Here is a 17,474-nt window from a genome sequence, read left to right on the forward strand (position 1 = left end):
GCAGGGGAATGGATGGAAGTTGGGTACTCTGCAGCATGAGGCCCAGATTAGTACAATTGCTTTTAATGGTTTTAGGAGGCACAACACTGTGAACCTGATCAGTGAACTCAGAATTTGATTTCAGGTATGCAACCTTATTTATGTTGAACACTTCAGTGGGCAACACGAGACCTTGACAGTTAAAAGATGAGGATTATGGTTTACATGGCTGTCTTGCATGTCACTGGTGTCAGTGTGGTCAGTCTTGGGTGGGGTTTTTTTGCTGCGTTATTTACAGACCATGTTACAGAATCAGCTTCAAAGAGATTTGGAGTGGGGGAGGACAATAGCAGCTTATGTTTATTTTTATAATGTGAATGTAAATAATGTCTTTGTAACTCCTGAATGCTGTAGAAATTGTTGCTTCTTTATGCAATGAAATCTCCTCTTTGTTTAGGTGGTACAGTGTGATAATCCAATATTGTTCTGTTGAATTTTACTAAATTTATACAAGTTTTAAAATCAGGAGTGTGACTTTTCAGTTAATTGCTACTTGGAGTATGTTCACTTGAAAAAGTCCTTTTTATTTGATTCTCATTTCTTGTATTTCCTCAATACACTTTATACTCTAAACATTAAATCTCTTGTTCTGGAACACTTGTGTTTCTCGCACTTTTCTGATATTTCTCATATTTAAGTTTTCTTTGCACTAGCAAATTAGCCCACAGTGCTGAAACATTGTTCTGAACAGTCCGATAATTAAATGGTAAACAGAATTCTGAATGTATGTACTTTAAAACTTACCAGCCAGAAAATCCTGGCAAATTAACAGTAACTATTCACAGCTGCCAGTAAGGTTTGTCTTGATGAGGTTTTGTGGTTGGCATAGATAAACATGCCTTTGATATGTCCTTTGGTCTGTTTTTAAACACTCTGAGTAATTAAATGTTGGGGTATGTGCTGTTAGTAGGAGTTTTCAGCACCACAGTATCTTCTCTTCAGCAAACAAATGCTTTCTAATGAAGATAAACATGGTCTGGGAAATTTGCTTTCTTTTTGACACAATAATAGTAGTATGTAATGCACAAAAACGAACTTCACTGCTGACTCTATAGGTTTTGCATCCTCAGACGCTGAATCGTTTTATCATAAAATACCTCTTTCATTGAAAAAGAAATAAGTTGTGTAATGACTAGATGAATAGACTGTGATGAAGGGTAAGAATATATGAATATTGAAAGTCAGCGTGATGTTTTGAAGATAAAATATGTGACTAATAATTATCCAAAAATACCTTTGCCAAAAGCTGCAACTTTTTCAAAGTAAATTCAAGTTTTCAGGATATTCAGATTTTTTACAAAATATACTGCTGCACTCTAAGTGGTTCAGAAGCTTTCTGTATATTGAAAACTGGGAAATGTAAACCCAAAGCCCAAGTTTGCCTGGAGAAGAAAGAGAAATGAAGGCTATTGAATCTGTCTTACTTTCAGTAAGATAACTCAGGAACACCAAGTAAACACTGAACAATTCACAGTTATCAATGTAAAAGACTGATTTATGAGCCTGAGAGGTTCCATTTAGTGATCAGCTAAATCTTTCATTGGACTTCTAATGTTGTTTGTTTTTTCATAACTGTGAGAATTGCTGTTTCTTAACATGCTTTCTGACGGTGTTCCTGATAATGTAAAACAGGTCCTACTGCTGGTGGTCCCAGGTCTTCTGTCCTGCCCCAGGACTGTTCCTGGATTCATACTTTCTCTGGAGAACAGAATTGCATTTGAATACTTTTTTAACTAGGAAAAACTTAAACTACACATGCATACAAGTGCAAAGGGTTATTTTTTTGTTCCATTGAGAACAACATACCACAGAACTTAAAAATAATTGTCAGCATTTTTATTTATTTATGTTTATTGTAATACGGCAAGGGAAAATAATGGATAACCTGTGTTTTTGAAATGGCAGTTCTTAAATTTTTAATCTTTTCCATTGGTGTCTGTGTTCTGCATCTCAGAGGCAAGTATGGCCAGCAATAGGTGGAAAGAACACAATCTGAAATTTTGCTTCTTGTGGCTGTGGATTCAACCTGTGGTGGGAAGCCTTTGCAAATCAACCATGGAATCTCTAAAATACCTCTTTAAAGTAATATTCTGATCATTTTGATAACTTTTATTTACATTCTTGTGATATTTTTTATTGTGTTCAGCACTGTTTGGACAGCTTTCAACTGTGTGTTTTGCTTGAAGAGTGAGCTTTTGGGTCTCATCTCCTTGGGTCCTTGCTAAGCTGCCATCTGTGGCAGGTCTGATGGGCCTTATGGGGCATATTTCATAGTCAGCATTGCAGCACACCGAACTTGTTTTCATCTTGCGTACTTTGAACAGATAGATCTGTAAGAGGACATTTCAAAAGTGGATTTTTTTCCAGTGTTTTAGCTCGTACCTTTAGTGTATGTGAACATGGGGTGCAGCCAACCAGTGTGAAACCAACAGTCTAGAGTCAGCTGTAGCCTCAAGTGAGTCCTTCCAGTAGTAAAATAGCATTGTTTAACGTTTTCTGCTAGTGGAGGAGAAACTTTGTTGAACTCTGGTCTTTCAGCTTTTCAGCTTATATTGAATATTCTCTGGATTACATTGCCTTTATTTGAAAATCAAAGTGCAAGTGCTGTTGTACATGCAGAAAAATAACTCCCAAGTTTTGGCTTTTCTCTCCCTCTGGGATGTTGTAGCAACATTTCTATTCTGGGTTTACTTATTTCATATAGATGTAGCTGTCTTGCAATATCCATGTGCATCCCTGTTAAACATATTAGACCTGCTGCTGTTTACCAAATATAAAGTGTATTCTACAGCAAGTAGTAAATAGAGAAAGAGCCTTGACTAATAATGAAGGTTATATCTTCTCAGTCATTTTATATCATAGTTTTTGTCCCGCTGAAGAGGAGAGAATTATGATGGAAAAAGTTTGCTATGTGAGACTTCTGGTATGCGGGTTTTTTGGGACGTGATTTGCATAATGATTCATCAGGATTCAGGAGGCTAGAAAAAAACAAACAATATCTCATTATGTTCAACTTTCATTAGACATGCCAAGCTTATTGCAATTTAGAGGAGTCAGTGTCTTGATCTTTATAATCTAAACAAAAGCACCTTAAACCTGGAAAGTGAACTAAAGTTTAAAACCAGACAAACAAGCTCAGAAATGAAAGCTGAGGGCATTCCCAGCCCGTCACCCCAAAGTCAGTAAAATTCTTAAGTAATAAATTTTCATTAATGCGTTCCACTTTTTTCACTCTTCATATATTTTGTGTGTGTGTACTCATGCAAGCACACACATATTTATTTTGATCAAATGCACAGATACTCATATGGTCCTGTAGGAAAAGGAAAAAAAAACAAACCCAAACCCAAGAAACAAATGTTTAGAGAAGAGTGCAGTCAGTTTACAAATGAATCAGATGCTTCCTTGATTTTACTTAATACTGATATTACTTGTCTCAAAATTGGCAAAATCAATACTGAGGCAACCTCTTGAAATATCTGTGATTGATTGTAAAATTGAGACCTACCGTCTTACTCTGAGTGTATTTTCTTCTGCTTTAACTTTGTGCAATGCAAACATTGGCAACTTCCTTGAAATTACAGACATCATACTAAAAATAACATTTGTTATCTATATCTTTATTTTTTCATCTGTGGCTCAGTATTACTCAGAAACTGCAATATGGAATTTGAGTGTGTGTTTGCAAGGATTGGTTTACTTTTGAAAGAAAAAGTATCCCTTTGGAAGGGGAGTGATGCACTGCTTTTGCATGGCCCATTGAATGGGGTCATGCAGTGATGACTTGTGAGGGAGCTGTGTCAACAGAGCAAATGTGAAGTTGTGTTCAGTGATGTTTAGCCACAAAACCTTCCTGTCTGATTTGCCCATGCAGCTTGAAAGTAGTTTCTTATTCTTATCAAATGATAGAGAATGTTTAATTGAGAAGCCGTCCTGCAATAAAGAAGGTAAAACAGGATCTGTTGCAGCTACTGTGGTACATGCTCTTTGTTTCAGGATACTGACGTTTTTACTTATGAAGTACCTGCATATTTTGATGTACTATCTACTCTGAGCAGTTTTTGATCAGTGCTGTTGTTGTAGGGATTTTTCATTCTAAACTTTAAAAATCAGCGTTGTTTCTCTGAATATCAGAATGAAAATAATAATGCTTATGAATTGTCAACATTTCTCAAAAAACCCAACCTAAACAAATCAACCAAGAAAAATCCACCCCCAAACCAACCATTAAAGCACAATAGATGTGCCTTTCAAGGACTGTTAAGAGTTGAATGAAATGAATATATGAGTTAATTGTATAATTCAAGGTGATGTAATTTGATTTTTGCACAGTAACCTTTTATTGATGCTTATGATGTTTTGCTTCTAGGTCAGCATGATGGACCTCTACCACGGCAGCATGCTGGGTTGCTTCCAGAGTCTTTGATATGGGCATATATTGTGCAGCTCAGCTCTGCATTACGGACCATTCATACAGCAGGACTGGCATGCAGAGTTATGGATCCAACAAAGATTCTAGTAACAGGCAAAACAAGGTAATGAAAGCATTCATTCTCGCTGTGTTACTCTGGTCTGTATTCAGCTGCTGACTGTGCACCTGATACAGAAATGGCTACTAAGTTCTGTTAAGCTTGTAATTTTGTGGGGGTTTTTTTTGTTTTTTTTTTTTTAAGATCTTTTTAAGCATATTTTGGGAAGATTCATACATTATCCTCGAACGACAGATCAGACACACTAGTGCCAGTTTTGAAATTTGTTGATTTATTTGTAAACTGAATACTGTCTGCTGCATTTTATCAACTAGTAAAATTTGTATTTTCTGCTGCAATACTGATGACTACATTTATCATATAAAACCATTCAATGAATGCTAGAGGAAAAATTGAGTAACCAATAAAATTTAATGACGCTTCTTCCTTTTCTCTTTTTGTACCTAAAGATTACGAGTTAATTGTGTTGGAATTTTTGATGTTTTGACGTTTGACAACAGTCAAAATAATCCACTGGCATTAATGGCTCAGTTTCAGGTAAGACTACAGTGCCATAGTTAGGTTGGTGACTTGGCACAGGGAGTACTGAAAACCAGTGTGATTCTCTTCGGAAAACAAGTACTTTTAATTAAACTGTAGGCCAGTGTATCTATGTCTAAATGACTGTATTTTTTTGTTCCTGATTTGATCTTGGTTCTGCCATACTTAGTTGAATTTGCTTGTAATTTAGAAATGTGAATGCTCATTTTGCTATCTTCTACTTCTAAAATTTCATCAAACTCGTCATACAGGTTGAACTACTAGTGTTTAACAAACTCAAGTCAGAAATGGTTGGAAAGAAAAATTTCTAAATGAAGGAGAGAAAAATCTTACATTTAGTGTTAGAGATATAATGATTCAGTAACAGTTTTTGCTCTGTCTTTTGTTGTTTTAAGATAACTAAGTGTTGAATACCTGTTCACAGAGGAGTAAGAGATCTTTTAATTAGCTGCACTTAGGCCTTCTCATCACTCCTAAAAGATTCTAGTGTATCTTTATTTTAGTCTGTCTCCTAGTTTTTCCATGCTCTCCTGGTGTTCTCTGAAGTGTGGACTCTGCATAATTCCTGAATTAAGAAGAATCCCTTTAGACTTAACAAAAACTATTCCACAGTCATCTGGAGCATCACTGTGTAGAGGAATACCTCTTTCCCTAACTTCCCCTCAGGGTAAAGTACATTACTTCAGCTGTCATCACATAGCCTGTCTGTACTGAGAGTGAAAGACCGCGGTAGCTAGTTAGATTTAATTTATTTTCATTAATTGAGCTTATTCACTGTAAGAACGTTGCTCATTCGGAGTCTTCCAGTAATAACTAAAGTGTTTGAACTTTGGCCAGCAGAAACTAGCTTTTTGGAGACCATGTCCTCAAACTTAACTTTTTTTTTTTTTTTAATGATTCAGTTTTCAGTGTACTTTGAGTAGTACAACATAGAATTTCATGTTCTCCCTCCCCCTGCCCCCAGCTACATATCAGTGAGCTTTTCGTAATAATTTAGTGGAAAACAGCTGAGAGAAGATGGAAATACATGCAAGTAAGGGATCCATGCCTAAAAATGTAATGAGATTTTTTTTTTTTTAAATCTTAAGTACTTCTCTAAATTTGTTTTAATTGCAGCTTGGAAAGGGGTCCTCCTGAGATATTATGACATTCAAGTAAAGCGAAACATTTAAAGTACTTGGAGGTACAAATCTAAAAATACTTGCAGGTACACAAATCTGTCAAAAGCACTAACCACCATAGCAGCCCAACACTTGGCAGCTGACTTGCTTGATAATGCCTAGTTCTGTTTAGGGGGAATGGTTTTTCATGTTTTATACGTTGTTAATATTCAAATTGTTCATGTTGCATTGGTAAACCAGAAAAGAAGTACTCTTAAATACATAGTTTGAAAGATCTAAACTGCAGTTAGAAAATATGGTATTGCATTCTTTTTTGTTGCTTCCTCTAGAAGAGCTAGGCTTTCAAGGCCCATTTTCTTCTTTCAGAGATACTGGGCTGACTTCACTTCTTGGAATTCAGAAGTCATTTCTCATCTTCTACCTTTGTTTACCCTAGCCAGATAAAATTACAAAATCACAGCTGCTGCTTGTCCTTTTTCCTCTTGATCCATGACCCAGTGCCTGAATTCCTCTGGGATTCCTGTAACTGTTAAAAATACAGATTATCTCTTGATTTACTGCCCAGCAAATATGCATTTCCTTATTGCTGTCTTCAGTGGAGGAAGGTATGTTTTTAAGGATTTGTTGTTTTCTAGCTATTTCCCATTGTTAATATAGAGAGAAAAGATTTGGCCAGAACAGTGAGGAGCTATGTAATAGGAATGAAGTTGTTCTTTACAGTCTNTCATGAACATTTAAGAGTTAAATAAAGGCAACAATAAGGGAAGCTAAAAAGAAGTGGGATATGAATGGCCAGTTGCATTAAAAACAAGGAGTTAAACCTGCAAAAATTGTGGCACACCACTTCCTGCCCCCCAGTCCATAAGTCTTGTCAGGCAATTGCAAAGTATAGATGGAAAAACTGTAAATGGTGATGTAGGAAACAGTAAAAAGGTTTAATAAATATTTGTGTATTTGGAATAAAACATGAGTCCTCCCCTTTATGAAAATAAGAGAAAACATAAGTTTTATTGTTTTAACAAGGGCTATAAGGTTACTTTTGCTTAAAGTAAATGTTTTCAACTTGGAAAACCAGAATAATTTTCATATACACCTCCCCAAATTTAAATAAATTAGTTTGAAGTGGCAACTCAAGTATTAATGTTGACTCTAAAAAAAAACCCCACCAAAAAGTAGGAACTTGGAGGTACTTCTAAGGGCAATTCCCTTAGGATAAGTGAATCCACAGAATTGTAGTGTGGATGAGCTGATATTGATGCAAGAATAGCAGTGGAACAGGATAAACAAACAAACAAAAAAAGTAATGTTGGTTTCAAAGAGTTTATGGAAAAGGGATCCTGTCAAAAATAAGATTTATTTGAATAGCTTGCGTGTCTGACAGGTGTATAAAATGTTGAGGTATCTCTGGGGCATTTGGCATAGTAGCAGATTCCTATTTAATATTAAAAAAATTACTAGCAAAGGGTACCTATGCAATTAACTTTTGAATTGCTCACTTGACATACTTGAAATTCATTTGATAACAGGGAGACAGTAATGAGGGGGGCTATCACTGAACTAAATGGTAATAAAATCTTTACTAGCAAACCTTTCAGCAGATAAAAAGTTAAGTTGGTACAGGTTACAATTATGAATGAATTACTAATTACATTGTTATTAATTGCATGCAAGGTACATTTTTGAAGAAAAGGATTCTTGTACTTAAAAGGTAAAAAGCTTTTTCTCAAAGTTGAGAATCAAATTAGTATGACTTGATAGTCAGTGTTGATGGGTTACCATAGCAGAAATTCTCTGGATCCATAGGAGCATGCTGAGCACTATAGGGAGTATAAACAAGATTGTACCCAATGTTGATCTGTACCTTGCACTATCAAGGCTACTACAGGAATGCAGCATTTATTTCTGGTGTCCCTGCTTCAAGGGAAGTGTAGCAGTTTTTGTGTACCTTCTTAGCCTTTCTCTGCCTAGAAGCAGGAAGAGCTGAGTCTGGTGATGTTTTCAGAGGGAAGTTAGGGCTTAATGGGCATATGTGGACTGCTTCCTTACAAAAAGGGTGGTGTACCCTGGCTTTGGGGAAGTCATGTTACTTGTCTGAGTGGATAGAGTTGGTCAGTGGATGGTAGTTTAATCTCTTCTAAAATAGTAACCTGACTCTCAGAAATCCTGCAAACTTTGAGTTCTTTCCCGCTTGAGATATTCTGATTCTCCAAGTCCACAGAAAAAATAGTGCCTGTCTTTGTGCACCTGTAAAACTTTGAACATTGAGCATCTAGTAACCACGGTGGTAGTGGATCAAGGGTTGGACTTGATGATCTCAGAGGTCCTTTCCAACCCAGCTTGAGACTTGTCTGAATTGCTTAAAGTTTAAGTTCCTAAAATAAGTGGGATGAATCCAAGCCACTTTTGCAGCTAAAAGAAGCTAATCATTGGCTGTAATTTAAAAAGTATGTGTTTGAGGCTGCATTGGTGTATTTTATCCTCTCTGCCAGTTCTTCTGTTAGATGTAATTTGCAAAGCAAACGAAAAATTAAGGTTGTGAGTCAAATGCTCAAAGAACCACAAAGTTGGAATTTAGAATTTCCTGGCTGATGTTAAATGTAAGATACTTTCTCGACTGTTTTTAAAATCTAATGCAATCTGTATTATGAAAACACCTGTGTAAAGGAAGACTGCTTTCATAGAATCTTCCCTGAAGTTATATAGTTTTGGTGTCTTGGGGTTGTGGGATGATACAGAATTTATATAGGATACATTCTTATGAATTACTAAAAGTTGAAACGTACTAAGTGTAAAGTAGGGGACTGCAGAAAGAAGTAATGCTGTGGTTAATAGAAACACCTATTTCTTTCAAGTCTCTTTTAGAGGCAGAAGTCATAATGAAAGGAAAAAAGAATGCCGATAATCAGAAATTCCTGGTTCCTTAGGAAATAGCATCTAGCAAATTCCAATCCCACCTACTTATCCACCATTTTGTCATTATTTTTGTCTCATTTTCCATATCCTGTTGCTGTCTTCATTAGCTACAAGAATATCATGCTTTTTAACTTCTGACATATTGTGTATTTGTGTTCAAATTTGTTGCTTAATCATACTTGATATGGGAACAGCAGGGACATTGAGAGATCTGGAAAAGTTTGATATTTTTCACTGGCCCTCAGCAGCTGGAAGATGTGGCTTCAGGATCAGCTACTGCAGCCAGAGGCAGCAAGCATGGTTTCACCTCTGGGTGGAAAAGCTGCGAGAGGCTGTGAAATTTTAATGTTGCAGCACTGCCAAATTTTCAGCCCTTCTTACGGAAATGACAGAAGGTGTATTCCTTATATGACTGCATTCTCTGCTAAACAGCTTGGGCTTTCTCTAGGCTATGGAGCTGACATTCTCAATAATTAGTAGCTTTTATGTTTTTACTTTTTCAAAAATATTTTCTCAAAAAGCCCTCCTGAAAATCCTAAATTTGTATCTGTAGCTGACTGTTAAATTCAGTCTGAGGCAGGTATTCAGGATGGAAAGCTACAGGTGTTTCAAGTTTGGCCAAGCTGTGTACAGTTGGAAGCCTTTCCATAGAAAGAATCAGTTAGGTTTTGCTATGAATGTCATTGTTTGCTACTAAATTAGTCTCCTGTTTTTAGCAGTGGACTTTAAAATCTGTTACAACTTTTCAAAATAATTTCTTGTGACTGTCTATTAAAATGGACAGAATTTTCTGTTATGGCAGAGCAGTCTGTATCCAACATTTATCTTTTCAGACCAGTTCTGCATTTAAGGAAAGTGTTTAATTTCTTCATAAAACATGATGCTGCTCAGTTTGTCAGCCATACAGGCCTGTTCCTGTCTATTTATTTCATGCAGTTCAGATCTTTTCACACTGGCCATCAGAGATGAGAATACTTAAGCAATTTGTTAAAATAGAGACATCATGTGCTAGAGTGTGGTGTGACATCACACTGAATGGCTGTCATGAAAAGATACGAGTCCAGCAAATGCTGGTTCTGTTTTAACAAATAATCCTTATATTTCTACATCTTGTATTGAGAAGACTTTCTCTGTTTGCTACCAACTCCTTGACTCATCAGGATTGGGCAGGTGTGTGGTTAGAAGAACCTCTTTGAAGAGCTTCTGCTCACTACACAAGAATTCTCTCTGGTACTGTCCTTAAGCTAAAAATAGGCAAATCTTAATCATTCGAAGACAAGTGTAGTACCTAGAAATTGCTAGATGTCAGGACACATTTTCCTCTGTACATTTTAACTACTTGTAATTTAGTCATATCGAACTGTGCTTTGAATAGTACTTACTTTAGTTGCTCAAATTCTTCTAAGGTTATTGAAGAACTGTCTCTTTTTAACACCATCCGGTACCATAGCTAATATTAGTCTATGCTAAGAATCTTACCTGTGTGTGTTTTCCTTATTAGCAAGCAGATCTGATCTCCCTGGGGAAAGTTGTGTTGGCTTTGGCTTGCAATTCTTTATCAGGAATTCAGAGAGAGAATTTGCAGAAAGCAATGGAACTGGTGACAATCAACTATTCCTCTGATCTGAAGAATCTGATTTTGTAAGTTGGCTTAATAAATCTTTTAAAGGAAATTACTAGTTTTACATATAGAAATGCAAATGATAAATGGTATTTTTAGATGCAAGTAAGATTACAGATAAAACTACTGTCATTGAGTTTTCTGCACAGTCAATGCATTGTTAAATGTTATGATTTAAAATTTGTTTGTAGATGCTGGTAAAGCTCCTAATAACAATTAGGAGTGGAAACAAAACAAGTGTTTGAAGTTGTTTTCAATACTGGGCTTCACTGCCTGTTCTCTACAATAGCAATATGCTACTCTTATCTTACAGTTTCAGAAGGTATTGAGAAATAGGCACATTGCCTTTTTGACCAAAATGTTGAGTGCTTGTTTTTCTTGGCAGCATATTATTTTGTGTTGTTTCAGTATAGTCAGCCTTTCTTTTGCAACCTTAGTGGGAAAAGTAGAAATCTTTGCTCCTTCCCTTATTTGAAAAACAATTGCATTACAATCTGAATTTGCATGTCTTCTCTTTTTTGGGTGTGTTCTTGCTGTTTGAGTGGGGTAAATTGCACAGTTTCATGAAAATACACTCATCTTGTATAAATGACTGACTAGGTATATACACGTAAGCTAACACGTGTTTTCTCTGTTAATATCTTCTTTTAAGAAAGACAAAAATTGTCAACTATGTGTATTAAACAAAAAAAAGTCAAATAGTTATCATAATAGGATATAATCTCTGGCATTTGTGACATATTTAAGTAATCTTTTGGGGGTTGGGTTATTTTGGCAGATATTTGCTGACTGACCAAAACAGGCTTCGCAGTGTAAATGATATCATGCCTATGATTGGTGCACGATTCTATACTCAATTGGATGCTGCTCAAATGCGAAATGATGTAATAGAAGAAGACCTAGCAAAGGTAAATCGTAGTAATTTCTACAGAAAGACCTCTAGGCAGTATTCCTACAGCTTTACCTTTAAAAGGAATGTTTTCTACTGGTTTTTGATGGTTTTTTTTTTTCTATCTGTTTGTTAAAGTAACCTAAGTAATCTGCCTGAAGGCTTGACAGCCCTAAGCTCAGGCTTTTGAAAGTCCAAAAGCTCCAAGAATCCGTAGTTTTAGGATGTCCTCAGATGGCATTTCACTGAAGTAACATCATATCCAATCAGCAATCTCGGGGAAAATATGTTCTTTATGGAACAGTTAAAAAGTAGCATTCTGAGTAAATAAGGCCATGTATGTCATCACATACTAGATCATGTAGTGTGTGCTAAAGGTTATACAGCAACAGATGCTGCCTTTTAAATTCTTGGATTTGGGTTTCAGTGTCACTTTACTTTTCAATCTTATGTTTTCCTTTCCAAATGAATTCTAGATCATGGAGATACCGTGCTTAGTTTCCCTGAAGTGTGCAGCTCTTGCTGTGGGGGTCTGAGTAGTCTATAGTGTTCAGTCAAGGTATCAAGTGCTAACAGTGTGTATTTTTTCAACAGAAAAGGGTGTCTGTTAGAAGCCACTGATAGGAGGATTTCTGTCAGGATTGAGATACATTACAGAATGCTTTCATGACCCTGAAAATGTGTGGGGTAGGGTATAAGTAAGAATTTAATCAAGTACTGTGACTCCATTGCATTGTAAACCATTGAGAATTTTTTTAAGAGGGAGGCAGTAGAGCAGTGGTTGGGATTCTGATGGACTTGGTTCTCTTGATTTCTCCACTCCAGGCTTGTTGGATAACAGTTTTTTCCTCCTTAGTGAAAGATACTGAAATCTGTCAGAAGCAAGGAGCCAGGCAGTATCTATGTTGGATGCAGACTTCTAGATGTTGGGTGCTCACTTTATCAGAATCAACTACTAATCCTTCTCTAAAAGTATCATTTCTTCTTAAGGTGGCCCTATGTGCTTGCACAAAGCTGGGCAGATGGACCCTCTCCTATTGCAAAGATGGAGATTGTCCTATAATCAGCATTAAGCATTTTGCATTTTTAGTCAAGTTGTTTATAGCAGTTGCTTATCACTGGCAGGTGAGCAGAGCTACTACAAATCCAAGTTGTTGCTTAGCCCTTAGTTTGGGAATAGCTATTTACCTGACAGTGATAAATGGCACTTCTTAATTAGCTGTCATACTGTAACTTGTTTGCACTAGCACATTTTTGATAGTATCCCTTAAGTCTAAGCTCTCTTCATTATTGCCCCAAGCAGATGCTTTGGGGAGAGTATTAGAAAAAGACTAGCATGTGTGATTGTTTTTTTTCCTCATATTCTTCAAGGACACAGTCATCTGTAGCTTAGGGACTTCTGATGCTGGGAATGCTTTGTATGTAGTTAATAACTTGGTTTTCTCGAAGCCATGTAACCTTGTTACTCCTGTAATGCTCATGTTTCATAGAGCAGTGACCCTATTACACTATCACTTTCCTTCCTCACCTTTATGTTCATCATATACATGTCATAGCAGTCAAAGCCACAGTTTATCCAAGCCCTGTGATCCACTGTGTAGAAAAGTTCCCTGCCTTACAGGCTCCTAAGCCTGCAGAGAGGCTACCTGGAGACTTAGTGCCAGTGTTGTTGCTCAGCTGTGTCACCATTGACTGGGAATCTAGAAGGTAGCAGCCTTCACATAGGTGTTTGTGCTGGTTTAAAGGTAAACCAGCAGGGAAAATGAACCCAACTCAAAAAGAGATTATAAATCAGAATAACAATTTAATAAAAATAATACAATAAATACAATTACACAGACAAACAATTGGTTTTAACCCACAAAACCCAGATGTATAACCCAGCACCCTGGGGCATGAACAGAGTGGTTTTTGTTGGGTCCCCCTCCCTGTGCTGAGCCCCACGTGGTCCCCCTGAGTCCAAAAAGTAAAAGGAGAGGGAAAAACCTGTTTGTGAGAGTGCTGGTTGCAGTCCGGTCGAGGATGGTAATTGCAGTCTGGTCGAGAGTGGTGATGGCAGTCCAGTCCAAGTTCTGGTCCTTCTCTGGATCCCACAAGTGGTACCAAAGTCCCAAGACCCCAAGATTATATATCCTCAGGTTCAGGCAGGAGTTCCCAGTACCTCCTATCTCACAGGCCTCTTAACACTCAGCTTATAGCATGAGGGGTCAGGCGTGCTCTGGGCAGCTGCTGTAAATGGTCTGTTGATAACAGTTTCTGGGAAATGGCATGGAAGGGTATAGAATACACAGTTTTGGGTTACACCCACACAGTGATGAGCTGAGGTCCCAGCTGTTCTAACTAGGACAGTATTGTTTTGGCTTTTGTGTATTTGACCACATTCCAAAAAATTATTTGGAGGTTAGACCAAATAATAGACCTACCTAGCTAGGCAAGGTAGGTTTTCCCTTGTCAGTCTCTAAGTATAGGTACTGTAGTGGAACAAGCTGTTCTGCAGTGTGTTTTTAGCCTAGTAATAGAAGTCTGCAACCCCTAGGTTGTCTGAGGCCAAGCGGTTATCACCTTGACCTACTTTACCCATCTTCGCACGGTAATCTACTCCAGACTGAATTAATTTGAAATCAATATTATCATGCATGGAATGAGATGCATCTTAGCATGACTAGTGCTGTAGAGCTGGGCCATTGCAGAATGTGAATAATATCAGGAGAGAATCTTTTCCTGACAGCTTTGACTTACACTGTGAATTAATCTTTTGTTTAATGTAAGCTGGGATGTACTCTTTTTACTGTATCCTAGTGATGTGGAAAAACATACTAAATCAATTTTCAGTTGCATGTACTCTAAGCATCTATAATTCTAATGTTCTACCTGTATGTGAGCTCATTGTCATTTATGGACTCAACATTTATACTCTTTTAAGACTTAGATTCTAACTGTTCTGGAAAAACTTGTTTTGAAATGATATTTGGAATCAATTATAGTTTGAATGTTAATCTGATGATATTGTTGCTAAATATTTGCTAATAATGGCCTAAAAAGCATTTCTGAAAAACGAATCTGTTAGATTATGTTCCTTCGCATCTTAACCTGAAATAAAGTATTATACTGTACTTCTAAATATCTTGGTAACTCTGTGTGTGTATATGTATATATTAATATATTCATCTTGTTTAACTTACTATATTTTAACATACCTGTAAGTATAGGCTGGCAAGAGACTAGACTTATGTTTCCACAAAGAAATAGATTGCCTGATCCAGTTCCTTTTGGGGCAGCAAGGTGTCATTAGTTGTTGAATCTTCACATTATAATTTGAAGTTCTAAACTGAGCGTTGGACTACTGATACACAATACAATGCATTTGATCTCTGAAAAAAATTATACCCTCTTCTTTGAATAAACAAAAAATTGTAATTAATAGTGCTTCATTGGCATTATTACCATATACCTTTTGCAAATAAATGCCTTAATTTTATGTTTCAGAAACTTTTAATAACTTTTTTCTTGTTTTCTAGGAGGTGCAAAATGGAAGGTTGTTTAGGCTTCTAGCAAAACTGGGAACAATCAATGAGAGGCCTGAGTAAGAAATACTTGTTTTCATGGTTTAAAGTATGTAAAACCCTGTTTGCAATACAGTGTTTCTTCCCTCATAAATTTAAGATAAACATTTTTTTTCCTATGTTTGCCCCTGGAAAAATGAATGTTTAAGAAGCCTTGAGAAAAACTAGATAAGCAACTTTGACCAAAATTTTAAATAAAGGAGAGGAGAAGGCTACAAATAGATATGCCAAAGTTGCTTCATTGTATTTAGTATGGTTTCTCTTAGCACTCACTCTGTTGTGAGAGGCCATACTTTTAGAGGAAATCTGTAGCTTGCTTTAACTGTAGCAAAGGATGTAGATACTGGTTTTAAGCTAGTGATTTTTCAGCTTGTTTTTCTATCAACTAATCACATAAAAATGAAGTTCATGGTCTGTTTTCCATCCTTATGCATAGACTTACAGTTATGTTTATGGTGCTGGTTTCTAACATTTATGCATTAAATTTGTTGCAGATAATTCTTGCTTTCTTCCATTATTTTCTGTGGCATTAGCTTCAGATACTTTAGCAGCTAAGAAAGTTTGAGTATGTTATCTTCTGTTCGTGACAGGGGCAGACTGTAATTTAATTGCAATTTATAACAGGTAGCTTAGCAGTGCAGTCAGACTACTCAGTTTGGGTTGAAGAGTCATGTGTATCTGTGGGGGTTGATTTTTCTTAACTTACTGAACTTTAATATGAGCCTTTGTTTTACACCAGGTTTCAGAAGGACCCAACGTGGTCAGAAACTGGAGACAGGTATTTACTAAAGCTCTTTCGAGATCACCTTTTCCATCAGGTGACAGAAGCGGGTACTCCTTGGATTGACCTCAGTCACATTATCTCATGTCTTAACAAGGTACTTTGGTTAGCTTTTAAGAATTTTTTGGGTTAGCATTCTTTAAAATAGTATCCCACTGCAATGCAAGTTGGCATTGGCAGGTTAATTCCATTGGTTTCACTGATGGTTATTTTCCCTGTTTTGGATGAAAACAATGTATTCACTGAGCTAATATTCCAACATTTATGAATATTTAAATAAACTTAGTACATGAATATTAACACTTGAAATTTGTTAATATAGCATGAGATGCAGTATTAACTTCTCATCCTAGAATGCATTGAATACTGTGGATAAGCAATGCTGGTCTCTTTATGCTACTCTGGTTTTTCAACACAGCATAAAGGATCCATAAAACCCCTTTAAATGGGAAAGGTTTCTGCTGATAGTTATCACAAAAAATGGTTGTATGGCAGGACAATCCATTCCTAAACTGTGCTGACCAGAGTAGGAGACAGGAGGGAAACTGCAATAGAAATCTGCAAAATTCTTGCCCTCTAGGACAGTGCTGGAAAATTTCTGTGACTTAAAATGTTAAGTCCACTTCTGTAATAACTTCCCTAGCCTCTCCAGCCCTTCATTTTCCAAGGTTGACTTAATAAAGGTATTTGCAGTTTTCTAAGGGCTGCATCACTAGCAAAATTGTATTTGAGCACTGTCATGATTAATAGCAGGAGATGTGTGAGAGACCACAAGATCTTCAGTAGATAAAGAACTTGTCTTGGTCTATAAATTAAAAAGTACTTGAGCTGATTTTTTTTTTTAATTGGCAGATCAGCTTTCAACTTATTTTACATTGTTTTGCCAAACTTCACTAATTAATAGGAGACTAAGGTGCTGCTACTTCCTTTTTTTTTTCCTTTTTTTTGTTTTGTGTTGTTTTGTTGGGTTTTTTGGTTTTTGGTTGGTTTTTTTTTTGTTATAGCTGCTTGGTCATTTCACTCACTCTGCAGAGAATGGTGATGCAGACACTGACAATACACAGTTTCTGTGCCCAGTATTTTCTTTTCTAGGATTAGAATAGCCAACTTTCCCCAAAAAACCCCAGAATATATTCAGATCCTTTGACGTGTAATAACTGACTTAACTACAGTTAAATCTTTTTCTAAAATTGTCAGGGCTTCTAACTTCCTGTTAGACCACTGCTGTGCATTTCTTTAACCTCCTTTTTGTCTTTCTGGTTGGTGTCTGTAATCACTTTAAAAGGGACATTAAAGGGATTGAGGCTAAATCAAAAAGAAAGCATGTTGACATTCAAATAGGCAGTGAAATGCCATCATGATTTGAAAGCAGTGACCCATACAGTACTGTAGCAAGAGGGGACAGTCCTGAATTCATAGGTCAGGTAAGAGACAATATCAAAGAATGCCTTGTTCTATAAATGTTCATGGCTTACCTTTTTAAACAGAGGCTCTTCTCTTCTGTGGTTGTGGGCTCA

General features: G+C 36.6%; 1 protein-coding gene across 4 annotated transcripts in view; it reads left to right on the forward strand.

Moving 5' to 3' along the window:
• Nucleotides 1–17,474, forward strand: part of PAN3 (PAN3 poly(A) specific ribonuclease subunit) — a 79,910-nt gene that overhangs the window by 57,871 nt on the left and 4,565 nt on the right. For 3 of the 4 annotated variants that reach the window (XM_017818556.1, XM_017818557.1, XM_017818558.1), the window contains 6 exons: nt 4,409–4,574; nt 4,979–5,066; nt 10,605–10,744; nt 11,503–11,632; nt 15,132–15,196; nt 15,916–16,054. In XM_017818556.1, the coding sequence (XP_017674045.1) occupies nt 4,409–4,574; nt 4,979–5,066; nt 10,605–10,744; nt 11,503–11,632; nt 15,132–15,196; nt 15,916–16,054 (728 nt within the window). Of the gene's footprint in view, nt 1–4,408; nt 4,575–4,978; nt 5,067–10,604; nt 10,745–11,502; nt 11,633–15,131; nt 15,197–15,915; nt 16,055–17,242; nt 17,382–17,474 lie in introns of all 4 variants that reach the window. The other variant, XR_001875414.1, reaches the window with a different exon arrangement.

The sequence above is a fragment of the Lepidothrix coronata genome, unplaced genomic scaffold (genome assembly GCF_001604755.1).
Source record: "Lepidothrix coronata isolate B3197 unplaced genomic scaffold, Lepidothrix_coronata-1.0 Scaffold69, whole genome shotgun sequence".
Classification (NCBI taxonomy): Eukaryota; Metazoa; Chordata; class Aves; order Passeriformes; family Pipridae; genus Lepidothrix; species Lepidothrix coronata.